The 16,907-nt window shown below is 34.9% G+C and overlaps 1 protein-coding gene across 4 annotated transcripts in view; it reads left to right on the top strand.

Annotated features, from left to right (window-relative positions):
- The window catches only part of LOC117104265 (aminopeptidase N-like), a 48,128-nt gene that overhangs the window by 10,668 nt on the left and 20,553 nt on the right, over positions 1-16,907 (top strand). The window contains exons 1-2 of one of the 4 annotated variants that reach the window (XM_033245003.1): positions 6,943-6,969; positions 11,497-11,571. The exons of 1 other annotated variant lie outside the window; for it this stretch is intronic. In XM_033245003.1, coding sequence (XP_033100894.1) covers positions 6,958-6,969; positions 11,497-11,571 — 87 coding nt within the window. In that variant the 5' untranslated portion in view covers positions 6,943-6,957. Of the gene's footprint in view, positions 1-3; positions 112-6,830; positions 6,970-11,496; positions 11,572-16,907 lie in introns of those variants that run through there. 2 more of the 4 variants (XM_033245006.1, XM_033245005.1) reach the window with 2 other exon arrangements.

The raw sequence follows: 16,907 nt of genomic DNA, 5'->3' as shown, positions 1-16,907 counted from the left end.
AAACTGTCACTTCCGTCTTATCAGTCTCTTGAGCGCAAGTGTTCAAAAATATTGGAAATTCTTAGAATCGAGATTTTACTGCTAACCGAGTAAGTACGCACTAATAACACGGTAAGACCTGTAATTACTTATTTTTTTAAATATAAAAACCCTATGTATTTTTGTATAAGTATGTCACCAATGAATGCGTTTAAAATTAAAATAATGCAGTTTTTGTAGAAAGTCACATTTAAAACTTTGTTTTCATAGTGTGTTATCTGCGTTTAAGTTTTGGAATTATGGGGAGAGCACACGCTTGTCATGTTATATTGGAGGATCCTCTTATGCTTTCTATAGTCAAATGGTTTTTTCTCCATGTATGGCATGGTCACCCCATCGGTTGTCATGGGTAAAATACACATCGTTAATTATATTAAGATTTAAGATTCTTACAAAAAAAAAGTTACAGAAGTAAAATATAATCAACAGAAACAGATTAATCACACTGTGAAACAATTAAAATTAACCAATTTCCCACTATGAACTTTTTGCACCAAGCCAATGTAACACGTTGAGAGTGTAACGTGTTACACTGACCTGGTGTTTACACATTGACCTATGACACACTGATGTGCTATTATTAGTTCACATTAATGCACCCCCCTCAAAGTGTTGAACGTTTGCTTTTATTGATTTTTCTGTTAGCAAGTGTTTTCTCAATACATGTAGGTTTTGAATTAAGTGATTTATTTCATTTTAATAAACATGAATAGTATACCCAATGCCGTAGCCAAGATTTTCAAATAGTGCGGGACAATACCAGGGTGGACCCACTTTACGCGTAAAATTCAAATTAAATGTGGACCGATTTGCTTAAAAGTTTACCCATTTTTACGCAAAAATATGAAAAATCAGGACCCATTTTCTTAAAATTTTACTAATTTTAGCCTAAATATGAGAAAACTGGACCCATTTTTTTAATGGACTCATTTTATGCATGAAATTGCATAATTTAAACCCATTTTTAAAAATGTGAGGTATAGCTGTTGCCTAGTAATGGAAAATGGAGGGAAAATATTCTTTTTGTTGGTTTTGCAGACCAATGGACCAGGTCTCCAGTTCTGTATACTGCCATTTCTTTAGCCAACTTGTGGCAAATAAAGAGTGAACATTCCGAACATTTCATGTTTATGTATTCTTCCACGGCCCTGCTGATAACAGGGTTTAAAGAAAACATCGGAGGCCTTATAAGGTATCATATCCATAGGTTGCCGTGCTATATGCCTTCTTGCTAAAACCCTGTCAGTTATCTGTCTCAATTGGGATAACACGGTGTGCCTATTTCAAATACAATTTTAGTTATTGTTTTTTTCTTTTTCGTTCATTAAGTAGGCCTATCACATGGAAGAATAAGCTTATCCATTAGATATCGGTAACCCTGTATCATCGTAGAAGAATACAGTGCATTTCTTACCCGCCTATTGCAATTTAGTTATAGTATTTATTATATATCAATAAAATCGTAATGTACTGTACGTATAGTCCTCATGTACTCTTACATAAAGATATATTTTCTTAAGTTAAACGTTTTCTCTATTGAGTGGCTCGGTTATTTACTACGATTGCCAACCCACTTTCCTGTCCAGAAAGCACTTCGAGAAGCCATAAAGAGGTCAAAGAAACAACAGGTGGACCCAGAAAGTATTGAAGATCAGCTGTCTCTGACAAATAATCTACCTACAATATTTACAGAAACGCTATGATGTAAGGTGAAAATGGATTGATGATGAAATTAGAACACTGTGGTTGTAATTGTAAATCCGAACTACTGCCAGCCTGCTATTTGAATTAGTTAGGATCTAGTCAGTGGGGTTATACGGTCAGTGTACAATAGGTCTATGGTGAGATCTCTTCATTCCGATTTATTTATTATGTTAAATGCATTAAAATGCGTTTAAGCTATATATAGTATAACACTAGGAGACAGCCTGGACTGTATGCCACTTACGTGGGTATATTGCTCCACCTATATCGCTCCACATAAACACTCCACATAGATTTTAAATGGCTTGCTCCATCGCTAAATTTCGACTATGGAAAATGATTTTAAAAATAAACTTTAGTTGTAGTTCGAGTTGAAACAAATCATGCAGCTTACGATCTACATTGTAAACAACTTGATCAAAATTACAACTGACGACTCAAATATGATTCTCAGTTGCCGCTGTTGACGGCTGGCAAACGACGTCTACGCAAACTAACAGATCGACATAGAATAAATGCAGACAAACAACCGGTAACGTGAATAAATATGAAGATTTTGTTTGTCCATTAAAATATATTTCCTTATTATGAACCGGATACCTAGAGATCATCAGTAGGCCTATTAATAGTCTAAGCCTATAGGCCTACTATTAGTATTTAATACCTGAAAATTATAACATTTAGGCCTACTTAAAATAGGCCAAAGTGGAAACGTGTGTATAACAGGAAAATTTTCTTTCAAATTTTCAAACTAAAGGAAATGGAAATCGTTAACGGCACCATTTGGTTGAAAAAATATAGAAGCATCAGCTTAAATAAAGCAGTTGAATTCAGAACAGATATGGGTATGTCATGAACAGTGGTGTAGCTAGGGGGATCAATGGAGGGCACTGAACCCATGTTTATAGCAATTAAACAGTGTTATGTGCACTTCGTTGAGTTTAGCTTACTTGAAAGGACTGAAATATACTTTGTTACTTCTTAATTCTTCCTCTATGACAAAAATATTTTATTTTCTTAGTAAAAATAAAATACCCAAGGATTTGAACGGAATACACAATAACCCAAGACCGAGTCAAAATACCCAAGATCTTGGGTAAATACCCAAGCAGTGGTCACGCTGCAGGCAGACAATCGCAACAAACTAATTCAAACATAATACGTTGACTTATGACCGGAATTTTGTTTGTTTGAGACACTGTCTGATTCTAGATAAATCATGTTGACTTGCTCAGTCCTTTTAATTTTCGGAATAAAGTTGGGAAACCGGTAAATGACCTTAAAATTATAATATCATGCTGTGGTAGTATGGTATAATCTTTAAAAAAGGAAACCAGCAGGATCTATGACTTTACTAAATCTGCTATTAGTAGCTGCTCTCTGTCACAGGCAAACTTGAATTTCAAAACAACTGTTGGTTATGATTTTTTTGCGTACATGTAGGCCTAATATTGTTCATGGAATTATGCCCTATTACTTGAAAACATTATTGAATAAATATTAAAGCAATGCACGAGTCCTTCATTAGCCCTCCGTCCAATAATCTAGCATCAATGATACAACAGTTAATTATTGAATGCCTATTTTGATTTTTTTTTTATCCAGCTATGCAGTTGGCTAACCTCTCCAAATAATAGGCCTAATATTGGACTCTAGGGAATGTACAAAAATTCAACGACTACTAACGCTTTAGATTAGAGGATATTCAAAAGTCCCTAACATTTCTACCTGAATTAAGAATTTTAAAAATACATTTTTTGAGGTCTCTTTTAATAAAATTCCTGGATCCGCCTCCAAGGTAAGGCCCCCTAGGGAAGGCCCCTATGGAAGAAAAAAAAAAATCTTTTCGTAAGAGTTCTATTTCCGGGCATAAAGAGGTGTTACAGTTGATCTTAAAATTTGTTCATGAATTTAATGCCCGGCCTATGAACCATGATAAGCATTCGGCACCAGTGTAATATTTTACAAATTGCATATAGGAATTTCGGCCTTCCGTAGAGGTCTGACTTATCATTGGCTATCAAACACTTTTGTGATGCTGAGTAACATCATTTGGAACCTAAACATGAATTATGTAGCATCTAACCACCTCGGTGTCAGGGTACCAAGTTTCACAAATATTCTTAACAAACATCAAATGCCTTTGTATTTAAGAAAGTATGAGTAATCACGTTTTGTTTGTACTTAATTTTGACATTGTCCAATTGTTGTACTTTCAATATCATATTTCTGATAGGCCTAAGTTCGTTGACGTTATTGAATACACATAGGCAATGGAGTGTCAATATATAGTGGATTTGGATGGATTTATTCGGTGTAAACACACCAAGGATAACCCCTTGAAAGTCTGAAGAAGACTTATTTCCAGTGCGGTCCTTCCGGTGGTGATTGTGCAATGCACAGGGAGACAATCCCCTACTTCTTTTCCGAAAAGTGTACCGCGTTCTTTAACGTGCGCAGGGGCGGATTTAGGGGCGTACGCCCCCCCCCCCTATTTAAAAAAAATAAAAAATAAAAAATAAATAAATAAAATTTAAAAAATAAATAAAACCAAAAGGAAAAAAGTTACACATAACAGGGAGTTGTTGATAACAACTCCCTGCACATAATAAGTCTTCTTTTCCTACCAGTAACCAATACACAGAGGCTGCATTTGTCACTGGTTTACATTCCTGTGGGTAGCTGTTATTTATTCACACCCAAATTTAACAAAATATGGCTCTTCCAACTCCTTTTAGATGACCTTCTGTTAATTACTATGTATACACATGTGGTCAGATCATGGTCAAACAAAGGTAATAAATCTTTGCCAATTGGCAGTTCACTGGTACCATGCTCCAACTACTTTAAGCTTGAGGGTTAAAAAAAACTTCTTGTAAAATGCTCCGTTTTTTATGATTCGAACATGTAGGTAGGTTATTTTTTCTAACAATTACAACTGTTGATATATTTCAGATTAATTTCATTTACATTTTTTGACATTTTTTTTCTTTTTATTAATTTAATGACATATTTTATTGTTGGATATTGTAGAATATTAAAATTTCTTTTAAAACACATATTTATTTTTTATTTTTTTGTTACTGAAAACTACCATGCTTGATAGTCAAAAATCAACTAAATACATCCTCATATTCCTCAAATGTGCTGGGCTTCAAGGGGGCGAAGACCCCTTGAAACACCCACCAAGGGCTCTGCCCCTGGACCCCGCCGGGGGCCCTAGGCGGCCCCCCCCGGCCCCAGCCTAAGGCTGCTCGCTTCGCTCGCAGATTACGCCCCCCCCTATTCTGGCAGGCTGGATCCACCCCTGGTGCACATGGGTCATAATGCACACGGGACCAACGAAAGACAATACGCTATCGTAATTTGCAATTCAGCTCTCAAGTTAAACCTAAGAGATCTCCACGGTTCAGCGCACACACAGTGGCACCACCAGTTTAGCCGACTGAGCTAAGCTGCTCTTATAAAAGAATTTATCCGCTGAAATACTTACGGGTTCATTGTATGTAGGTCATATATGTTCTATTAATGTTTTTTGATGAACTGAAGTGTTAAGCTTTACACTGAATTCCAGCTTTTTAACCAGGTCTGTATATGACACGTAATTACAATAAATAACGTGGAATCGACCTCAACCTTGGCCATAATATTTGTATTCAGATAACTGGAATTATTTTGAGTCCACTAGGTTTCTATTGCTTTTAAACTATATTACTAGACTTTTAATGGCCGGGTAGATCCTTTTAGCTTTAACAATGAGATGTAACTAAAATACCAAGTATACTACTATATAAATGTAGGTAAAGATGTCATTGATAAAAACTGTAATTTCTAGCGGTATATGGCGCCTATAGATTTTAGAAATTCAATTGAATCCATAGATCCCATACCGCTCCCCAGACCCAGTGAAGCTAGAATGGGTGTAGACCATTACCAATGGGATCGGAGCTATAATAGGGACCCCGTTCAATCTGCATAGATCTAAAAGAAATACATCGAAACACACATCGAAAAAGGTACTGTACGTGTTTTGTTCAACTATATATTGTTTGAGTTTTTGAATAACGTCAGGTGATCATACTTCATGAATACGTTTTAGATTTACTTCATTGCAGTTTGGTCCATGATTGCTCTATTGTTGTCAATATTTTACTTTGAAATGACCAATAGGCCCTAAACGAAGTAAAATCTATGTACCGGTATGTCTATTTGCTCAATATTGTTTTCGAATGTTATATATAGGCCTATGTCTGCCCTTACCAATGCTGTAATAGCGTAATATCTGTTTCAACTGATAGTCTCCACCAAGGCTCTGGATCCGATCAGGTGGTCTTCTCGGATAAAGACTGTGAATATACCGTAGGTAGGCACAGTTACAACAACTAAATCGTGTGCACCATAAATAACTGGGACATTATTTGAGAAGGAGGTTCCACTGTGTTCTGGCTCAGAAGAAATGCGAACAGAAAAAAAACCCAAATTTAATTATAATTTAAAATTGCATTAAGAAAGAAAGAGGAAATATTTGTGGTTATAGGCCTAAGCCTATATTGAGTTTTCGCAAATAATTAAAGTTAAAATTTAAAATTCATCTTTGTGTACCATACATCATGAATTGTCTTAAGAGGTAAAGAAGGCGGAAACCTGAACTCTGCTCACAGGCCAGGCGCCATCCATCTCTATTTCTTCAGCGTTTGGGCAAGACTGTGAGTGGGGGATGTTATGTTTGATACTCTTCCGGTATCAATCTGTTTTAACTCACTCTCCTAAGCCGGTAGGTAGGCCTACCTATTTATATTCCTGGGTAGAGAAATTGATTGTAGATATAAAAGTGTATTTTGTAAGGATAAGTGAAGTGATCGCACAAGGGGGTTTTAACCCTCGACCTCAAGTTGAGATTTCGAATCACAACCGTTGCGCCAACAAAAGACAACAACCCTCATTTTTCAAAGTAAAGTAATAAGCACGTTATGCCTATGCGAAAATACAGTATAGTATGCCTACAGGCCCATTGTATCGAAAGGTCACCGAATTGTCTACGTATTTCGTTAAAACGAGTTCTACTGGTTGCTGGTGAGTGTTATGTACACTCAGTACAGAGAATACGAGAACCATCAATATCTGTACATACAATTTAGTATTGTAACTATATACTATTTTCATTACATTTGTGTCAGCTAGCTCGAGTTAGGACCCGTTTGTGGCACCAGCATAATGTATCAACGGGTAAGTAATGCAGTTTATTTATTGTCTGGTGATTAAACACTCATTAGTGTTTTTAAATCCTATGGAAAATTACATTTTATCATTGAGTTAGCCATCAACAAGTAACGCTTACTGTATTATGTAGGCCTATACTATTAATAGTATCTTTTGTTTAAGTAAGTTTCCCAGAACCTGATGTTTTGAGTACACAGCGTTTTTCTGAGATTTTGTAGACCGAAGCAAACAAACTCGTGTGCCGTGTACCGATGCGTCTTGTTTTTTTGGCGTGACAATATAGTTTTAGCTGGATATACCGTTGATTTAGGCTATATATTTTTATATAGGTCTATAGGCCTATTTTTATTTATTTATTTTTTAAATGACAACTGTAAGCAATAAAACAAAACTGGAGTGACAGGCTTCTAGAAAGTTTTTTCATTACGTGCAGTGTTCCGCTTATTCAACAAGAAATACCTAGTAGTAAAAAGGAAATCCTTCGTCGCAACGTGACGATGAAGGCGGCGTGACATGCATTTTACAGAACTCTGGACTTGAGATGCATATCTTGTAGCAATAGATAATTTATTTCTCTTTAAAGCATAAATTGGACATGAAAACGAGGAGTTAATTTATTGATGAATATTGCACTGTGCTAGAATTATGTATAGAATGTAGGTAAGCTATAGTTATTTGAGTTCCCTTTCCTCATTGTATGTTTCTTTTTTCATATGAATTGAAGTTTAGGGCCGCCGAGAGTGTGGGATTGGGTCATGCCCCCAGTAAGTACATCATTTTATTATGGTAGTACAAAATACAACTTGGTGTACGAAAATTGTGCAACAAAATAATTGTAACAAAGCCTAAAGTAGGCCTATAGTTTGTCCCACCAGTGTGGCGGCGGTGCGCGGACAGGTCCTGCAATCGTAGAGAGCTGGCCCCCGTCCGAGAGCTAAACATAATTCGTAGAAGAGAAATAAATTTCTATGTAATTTTTACAGATTATATCGACTTTAAAATGTAATAATAATATCTTTCAAATTTCTAAATATTTGGAGATTCCGGTCATATACTACAAAATTCCCAGCAGTCGTTTAATTTCTAGCTCAATTTTTTCCATGTTCAAAGGTACGCTAAATAAATTATTCTTAAATTACCTTGCAAATATGGCAAGTTACTTTTTGCCAAGTGATTAGTGAAACTATCACTCCCTGTTGTACATTAATACTGTATATCCCATGATGATCATAGATCCGAATTGGCTATCATGTCCCCGTGAGCCACTAGGAGAGCTACCGCACGGTGTGTTGTCGAGCGTGATTAACACTTGTAATAAGTTTAAAGATTCTCGTTTTGTACTCGATAATATTGATAGCTAGCAGACAGTCTTTTTTATTTTTATTCTGAGTTGGTTTATCACTAGGCCTAATTTGTTTTTTTTTTTTTGGGGTTTTTTTTTTTTGGTGGTTTATGTTATAATAATGGCTTTCTAATATCTGAAAATGTGTAGGGCCTACGCACCCAACGGGCCCGTCTTTCTTGCAAAAAGCTGGTGATACCATCGCAGTCCCCGCAAGTCATGAAACCCAAAGGAGTAGATGACATACAGACACAATAAACAAGTGTTCTATTTTATGTCAAGTTGTACCTGATACTCCCGGGCAACCACTGACGATATTTTTAATCACTGAGTTAAATTACGGTATGGAATGCAATTTGCATTGTCCGAAAAAATGATAAAACAAACTCATAAACGTACGAGTAAAGTTGTACCAGTAAGCTACAATTTAGGCGTAATTATTTCTAGAGAAGCTCAATATTTCGTAAACGACAATATGCACGAGAGGGCGCCGTCCGTCAATAGCTGCAAGACTTCTGCAATGTGAATCGAGGCACAGCATAAAGGCAGGGACAGTGCACACATGTTCGATTCTGTGCAAAATATTAAATACAACGCAGCATTTAAAATCCAGACGCCAAATACATTTGTAGACTCACGGAAATCCAGAGAATTGGATTTTGATGCTAATGTGTTCTGTTCAACCACAGATCCTACTTATAGGATCTGTGGTTCAACAAACATTAGTCAGAGAATTTTTCGGGACAAATAACGTTAGTGGCTACTATTGGTCACTGAAAAATAACAATAAATTAGGGCCACATAAAATATCGTAATTTCTTTATTGAAATAGTAGAAACTTTAGTTGTTAATGTATGCCTTTGTAATTCATTTACATAATAGATTATGGCCATAGAGTCTACATTAGGCATGGTTGTTAAACTCACGATATTGTGTTATTTTGAATTGAAGTCATTTTTCCCGAATAAAATTTTATCTTGAAGTTCTCTTATAATCTTGAATTTTAAACTGAATAAGGCGGCATGAGCTCTTCGAAAGTATCGTTTGTTCAAATATTTGTACATATATATGGTAATGTTAATCTGAATGAATGATATAGTATAGGAAATATAAATATTCATGAGTAGTGGCATGAAATTAGATTCGTATAAAACAAATGAAGCGCAATTTAGCAATAATTCACCCAACATAATCAATTTTTTGACATCATACCGGTATAACATTTAAATATTACTATTCATCAAAGCTTTTAATCATGAACAATTATACAAACATGGACAATGTATAATACACACATACACATANATATACAGAACTCTTTTTACTGCCGTATGTTATACGGTAACCAACATAAACTTATCATTAAAATAATGATTTTCAATTTCAATTTTAAAATTTCAAAAGACATTTATTTACTTTCATAGTACAAACACACAAAATATGCAATACAATATTTAATTTTAATTTAATTTTCATTTAATTTCATTCAATTTATTATGCCTCAAAAAAATACAACAGGTTACATATCAAAACATGTACAGTGAAAGAAAAAACGAAACAAACAGGCGGAAAGGATTCCTAAAAAGTGAATTAAATCACTATCTGGTAGGTCTTCCATTGCACTGTTTGAGATAATACTTTAGAATAAATACTTGATAAAGCTAATAATGATAATAATAAACAATAATAATGATAATAGTTATCATTATTACCACTGTCACCACCCTTATATTATATCATATATATTACTTTAATTTGAAAGATTTAATGATTTAAGATAAAAACGAAAACAAGCTATGGAAGAATGCGAGAAGATAAAGATATTTTGATGGGCCTGCCTTAAAGGAAATAAAAGTCGAAACAAGCATAAATATAAAATCAATAAAAAAAATAAGTAAGCAAATGAGTGAAGAGCCAAATAAACAGAAAGGGAAGAAATAAATAAATATATTAATTAATTAATTAAAATGAATAAGTGAATAAATTATAAAATTGAAGATGAATAAATGAATAAATAAATATAATAAAAAACAAAAAATAAATAAAAAAAATTAAGAAATAAATAGATAGATAGATGGATGGATCGATAGGTGGGTGGGTGGATGGATAACGACTAAAGTTCATATTAAAGCAAAATATATCGATTTATCAGCGAGGATATACTAATTTAATAGTATATTACATTAGGTGTAGATTGATTTTCTTTGAAAATGTTCCTAGAGAAACAGCATTACGAAATTGGGGAAGGGAGATTGTTCATCATTGTAGGGCCTGAGTATCTAATATTATGTTAAAAATAGTTGGTTTTATAGAAAGGTATGTGAATATGAGTTCTAGATCGGGTGTAATTGTGAATAGAGTGATTGGAAATAAAAATATTGCGTAAATGATTTGGAAGAATAGAAATCATAGCAGAAAAGACAAATTTTCCTTGGACTAAATTAATGTCAGTGAGTTTGAGAATATCCAATTTGGAAAATAAATGGGAAAAATGAGACGGCGGTGGAACGCCAGCTATGATCCTAATAGCTATTTTTTTTAAGAATTTGGAATATGTATTGGCCCAAACAATGCTGCAGTATCTAAGTTCAATCTCGGTTTTATGTTTTTTCCATGTTAAGATGTTGTTTAAACTCCTAAAAAAATTTCTGATTGAACAGATGGGATGACAGAGTTATCAATAAAAATCTTGTGGGTTGAGAGGTCAATATTTTTTAATTTCTGTATAGTTCCAAACAGGATGAAGTTACATTTTTTATAATCAATTGATAGTTTATTTTTAGCAAATTATTGGGACATGGGAATAAGATTGGAATTAACAGTATCGAATAATTTTGATCGGAGCAAAAAACGGTAGTGTCATCAGCATAGAGGAAAATTGAGTATTGAAGAAGAGAGATGAATGTCATTGATATATAAAATAAATAAAAAGAGACCAAGTAAAGAACCTTGAGGAACACTACAAGTAATTGAACTGAAATGTAAAATTGAATTACATTACTTGGTATACTGGGCAGGATTAAATAAATAACTTTTGAAGAGCTTAAATGCCGGCTCCGGAAATTCAGTAGCGAAATAATTTATATAAAAGAATATTGTGATCAATATTGTCGAAAACTTTGGATAAGATTAATAAAAATTCCGATAGTAAGATGGCGATTTTCAAATGCAGTTACAATTTTGTTTGTTAGATGAATGAGGGCCATGGATGTACTGTGTCCTTTTCTGAAACACCAATACCAGGAGATTTGTTGGTATCAGAAGAGGTAAGTATTTTGATATTTTCAGCCTCATCAACTGGGGTAAAAAAAAATGAATTTGGAGTTGGGTTTGGTAGAAAGTCTTTAAAGGATTTGTTGGCATGGGGAATTTTGCTAGCAAGGGACGGTCCGATTTCTACAAAATATTGTTAAATGCGTTGGTGATTATTTGGGGGTCATTATGCCCTCACAATTGAGTATTTGATTGTTGATTTTTTAATTTATTTAAGCAGTGAATTAATGGTCTTCAAGGTTGCCTTGCTATCATTTTTATGTTTAAGAAATGTGTTATGAAAATGATTATTTTTGGCAGTCTTAATTAGAGAATTTAACTTGTTGCACCATTAGTAAAGAATGTAATATTAAAAATAATCAGAAATATCACTATACAGTAACCCACTTAAGTTGTGACGCTCAAACTGATTAGTGATAATGTTATCTAATAGGGAAGCAGTGGTTGGTGATACGATATGGTCTGGATATGGGGAAGGTAATGGAGGCTAAACGCTAAACAGGGAGTTAACAAAATGGCAAAACTTACTCATGTTTGAGAATATCAAATGTTAAAATCGCCAAGGATATAAACGATTTTATTCACTCTTGATAATGTGGATAGGATAGAGTCAAGTTCATCACTAAATTTGTTTGGGTCAATGCGGGGCGATCTATGATTGTATCAGCAGCAATGTTTTTTAAATGATTCCTATTAATTTCAATAAAAATGGATTCACAAATACACTTTTTTTATAAGAACCAGTAAAAGTTTGCCCAGGCTCAGTGTTCTTATTTTTTTGCCGATTTCAGGCTCAAAATATTCTTATTTTGTTCTTAGTTTTACACACTTAACAAACGTAGCCAATTACCGTATTATTGTACAACAGTATCTGTACTGTATTGTGAGGATATTACTCAGTAATATGATAGCACCTACTGCAAATAAGGTGTGGATTGGATGGGGTTTTTTTTATATAAAACCTCATGAATTTTGACCTTAGCCTAAATTTATTCGTATTTTTTTCTTAATTTTCGGGCAAGTTCATCCTCAATGTTCTTTTAAAAATGTGATCCTATAAAACAAAAAATGTGTAAAGGGAAGAAGACTAAGATCGCCTCTTACAGAAATTGAAGGCTATCACGATCATACATGGCAACCCCACCACCATCTTTGTGAGTTCTATGGTTGGAAAGAGACAATTTAGGAGATGGACTAAGCGATTATCGTATTTGAGCCATGTTTCATTTACCCCAATGATATCGAAAGGTTATTTGAGTTTAAGAGTTGTTTAATTTGATTATTGTGTTTTAGTATGCTTCTGGACTTCAAATAAATGGCGGAAAAACAATCATGTAGCGTACTGGAGGAGAACTCAATAGGTTTTTAATATTGGGATGTGCTGGGATTGTTATTAGAAAAGAATTGCGAATCAGGGTTAAAACAAGTTTGCTAGTCGGTCATGATCCGATTTACTGCTAAATGAACTACGATAAGACATAAGGAAAAAACGCCCTTTATCTGTTGCGATTTTTTGAAGGTAAATTCGATCTTCATATTTTTTAAACAGAACAAACTCGCCTAAAGTCATGATTTTGAACAAAAATTAATGTTATGCTAAATGAGCTTATAAAGGTCTTAAATAAAACATCAACCAATGTATTGTTGAAAATGACAAAATTACTTTTGCATATATAAAACTAATCAAATCCTCAGTATATGCAGTGGCGGATCCGGGGGTGGGGGTTCAAGGGGTTCGGAGGAACCCCCACCCTCTGTGAAAAAATGTAACAAAATACTATTGGGTCCTGGCTTACAAAAGGCATGCTAACCTCATAGTTACCAACCGTCTGGCATCGTGCGGGACGGTCCCGCATTTCACAGTGATTTTGGATGTAACACGCATTTGGCAGAAACACATGCGTGATCTTAAATTTGTCACACATTTAGTCTACGCATGACGACGAATAATCACGAATTCAGGGAAAATATATTTAAAATTAGAAGAAATCAGTTTTATTTAAAATATCATTAGAGAGCTTTCGTTATCTCGTTTGAGATTCAATTCACCGAAAGCGTTGGCGGCGCGTGCGGTCTTGCGCGTTCATTGTCACAACCAATGTTGATTAAGTGACTGAAACTGCAGTTATCATCAAACACGCACGCAGTCAGGTAAGTATAGTATTTACGTGAATACTTAATTCACTGACGCGTTACTAAAAATTAATTGGTATGGTTAACTGGTTCTGGTTATGGTGGGTAAGGCCAACCTCCTATGGACTCCAAACGTGTAGGACCGTCCTGGGATGGCCGAGACTCAACTGGTGCTGGACAGGGTACATTTTGATAGATCCCTGCTCAGCGACGAGGGCGTATCCCGATACTGCGGTTTGGGTGCTGGCTTGGATTTTCTTTTTTTATTTTCCAGTTACATCTGCTCACTTGTTTTGCGCATTGAGACTCTCGTATTTTGAGCAATATAAATGAATACCCTTTAACCTTTAATATGGGAGAAATTTTTTTTGTCCTTGTTTTCAAAATGTCTATCTACTTTTAAATTTTGATTTTTAATTTTAAAAAGATCATGCGTGTGAACCTGGCTCCTATTGTATAGAAGATGAATGTGCATGTTAGGTTTGTACGCAAGCTTGTCTTTGAATCGAGTTAACCCACTGAAATCTAAAAAAAATAATCTGCTATCAAAAAAATAAGATTATTAAGTTAGTTCTAGCTATATCTGGAAAAAGCCTGGGAAGATTTATAAAATTAGTAGACTCAAAATCGAGGTGGTTTGAGGCTACTTGCCACCTGCTAATTTTCCCCACGGATTTTTTCTACCTAGAGAGTTATTCCCAGGCTACTTCCCCCTCCCATTTTTTCGATGCATTGTTCCTCTAGTTTCCTTATTGATTTTTTTCCATCAGGTTATTTTCATTATACGTTATAAGAGAGAGAACATTTTTTATTTTTTTTTATTTTGTGTTTTCTCTATATCAATTAATTATTGTCTAGTCGTTGTAAGGTTACACTAAAAAGGTGTGCCGATGATACAAAAGCGTTATTCAATCAATTGATTAATTGACTATTGATGCATTCGCAATACAGTATTGATGAAGCCTAAATACACATTGCAGAAACGTTTTGAAAGTTTAAATCCGGTGTTACATAAGAAATAGAGGAAAGAAAACAGGATATATTTATAACATGTTTCCTCTTTTGGAATTTCGATATCACACCTATTTTCTAGTCGTTCTATGTACCCATATTTTTCTGCATCCACAAAAAAACACTTCGGCAAGTAGCGGAAGTATTAATTCTGTACTTCTACAGTACTTTTGAGGTCAATGCTCATTAGTGATTCTCTTCTACGATACGCCTACTTTTATTTCAAATTATGTGTTACGGTTGATGATAGCAAATACGCCTATATCATTAAATATGTTTCATTTAATTAATGTTATTAATTTTGTTTATCTATCAGAAAATTAGGTCAGTTTATGTTTTATAAAGTATGTGTATTATATATATTTTTAATGTTTATGTTACTAACGTTTATTATACACCGAATGCAATTTCTTATTGTTTTAACCAACTAGGATGTGAACAGAATATTGATAATTGTGTACGTATTCTTTGCTTAAAGTTACATAATTTGTTACCATATACCGTATTGTAACAAAAAGTAGAATTTGAAATTACCAAACACATAATGACTTACTTAATTATCGGTACTCAGATATTATCTTTTGGCCCGTGAGCCCAACTCAAAATAAATATTGGCCCTTTAAACAAATTAATTAAGAATCAGGCGTGTAGGAGTAATAACAGGAGGGGTAAAAAGAGTGTCGAATGTTAGGAAAACTTCACCACCGCAGCCTATTTTCGGGTTCGGGTGCTCAAATTAAACATACAATAAAACTCGAATTGTACGTGGCTTTACTAAAAATATATTTGTTTATGTACCTGATATTGTCAATAAACACTCCCTAAAAAAACAGCTTTAAAATGCTAAGGTCGTCAGAACGCCCAGGGAATATCTCCCCCTCCCCCAGAGCCCAACCGGCGCCCCGACCCTGGACCCTGGCGGGGCTCTGCTGTCCGCCGGCCCGTGTTTCAAATCACGTAGGCCTATTTCAATTATTTCAAGTAACCTACCTAGGCATAGGTTGGCAGATCGGACAAAATAGGCTTAGAACAACTACGGTATCATTCAATTAAATATAATTAAAAACAGTTTCGGCTCGACGTCGTAATAATTTATGTACGAAAGTGTGTTCTTCAGGCCTATCAGTCCATCGATCTATGGAAGAAATACTACGTATCCAACTACTCAATAATGTTGATTTCCGGCCATCTGGGAATTAAAATTTTCCCGGGAAGACCGAACACCCTTTCATTTTTGGGTTTATGGGAAAATGAATCCATCCCCCTCTTTCAAATCCTGGATCCGCCCCTGATATGCTTATAAAAATAAGAATAAATTGACTTTATACTTGTAGGATATGCGATACCGTCCAAAAGTATTTGATATCATAAAGTTCAAATTAATTCTGAACGTGTCAATATAGGCCTATTATATTAAGCACATTAGGATATGCCTAAACACAGCTTTTAGGCGTTTCGTCAAAAGCAGAAGAAAACTGCATGTTGCTTTGTGTTCAAACTTCCAACGCTGTTGTATAGTGTTCGTGCTGTATACCCTTACCCAGAGAAATGACGGTTAGGGATGACTTTCTCAGAGATAGAGAAATGCATTGTCATATCTCTCATGGCTCTTCCCCTGTCTTTTCCCCTGAAGAAGTGTGTGAAGCTTCACCGAGTATGAGAGGAGAGCGATAATACACAACGCAAGGTTGTAACATCCTGGCTTGGTGGATCTACTTGTTCACCGGACAATCTGTTTGCGGATTTTCCTTTTTGTGTGAAAACGGTCCCGCATTTCACAGTGATTTTGGATGTAACACGCATTTGGCAGAAACACATGCGTGATCTTAAATTTGTCACGCATTTAGTCTACGCATGACGACGAATAATCACGAATTCAGGGAAAATATATTTAAAATTAAAAGAAATCAGTTTTATTAAAAATATCATTAGAGAGCTTTCGTTATCTCGTTTGAGATTCAATTCACCGAAAGCGTTGGCGGCGCGTGCGGTCTTGCGCGTTCATTGTCACAACCAATGTTGATTAAGTGACTGAAACTGCAGTTGTCATCAAACACGCACGCAGTCAGGTAAGTATAGTATTTACGTGAATACTTAATTCACTGACGCGTTACTAAAAATTAATTGGTATGGTTAACTGGTTCTGGTTATGGTGGGTAAGGCCAACCTCCTATGGACTCCAAAC

The sequence above is a fragment of the Anneissia japonica genome, unplaced genomic scaffold (assembly GCF_011630105.1).
Source record: "Anneissia japonica isolate Jap-2015-1 unplaced genomic scaffold, ASM1163010v1 scaffold5280_len750649_cov202, whole genome shotgun sequence".
Taxonomy (NCBI): Eukaryota; Metazoa; Echinodermata; class Crinoidea; order Comatulida; family Comatulidae; genus Anneissia; species Anneissia japonica.
The sequence above is the reverse complement of the archived record's forward strand: the minus strand, read 5'-3'. Positions and strand labels throughout refer to the sequence as shown.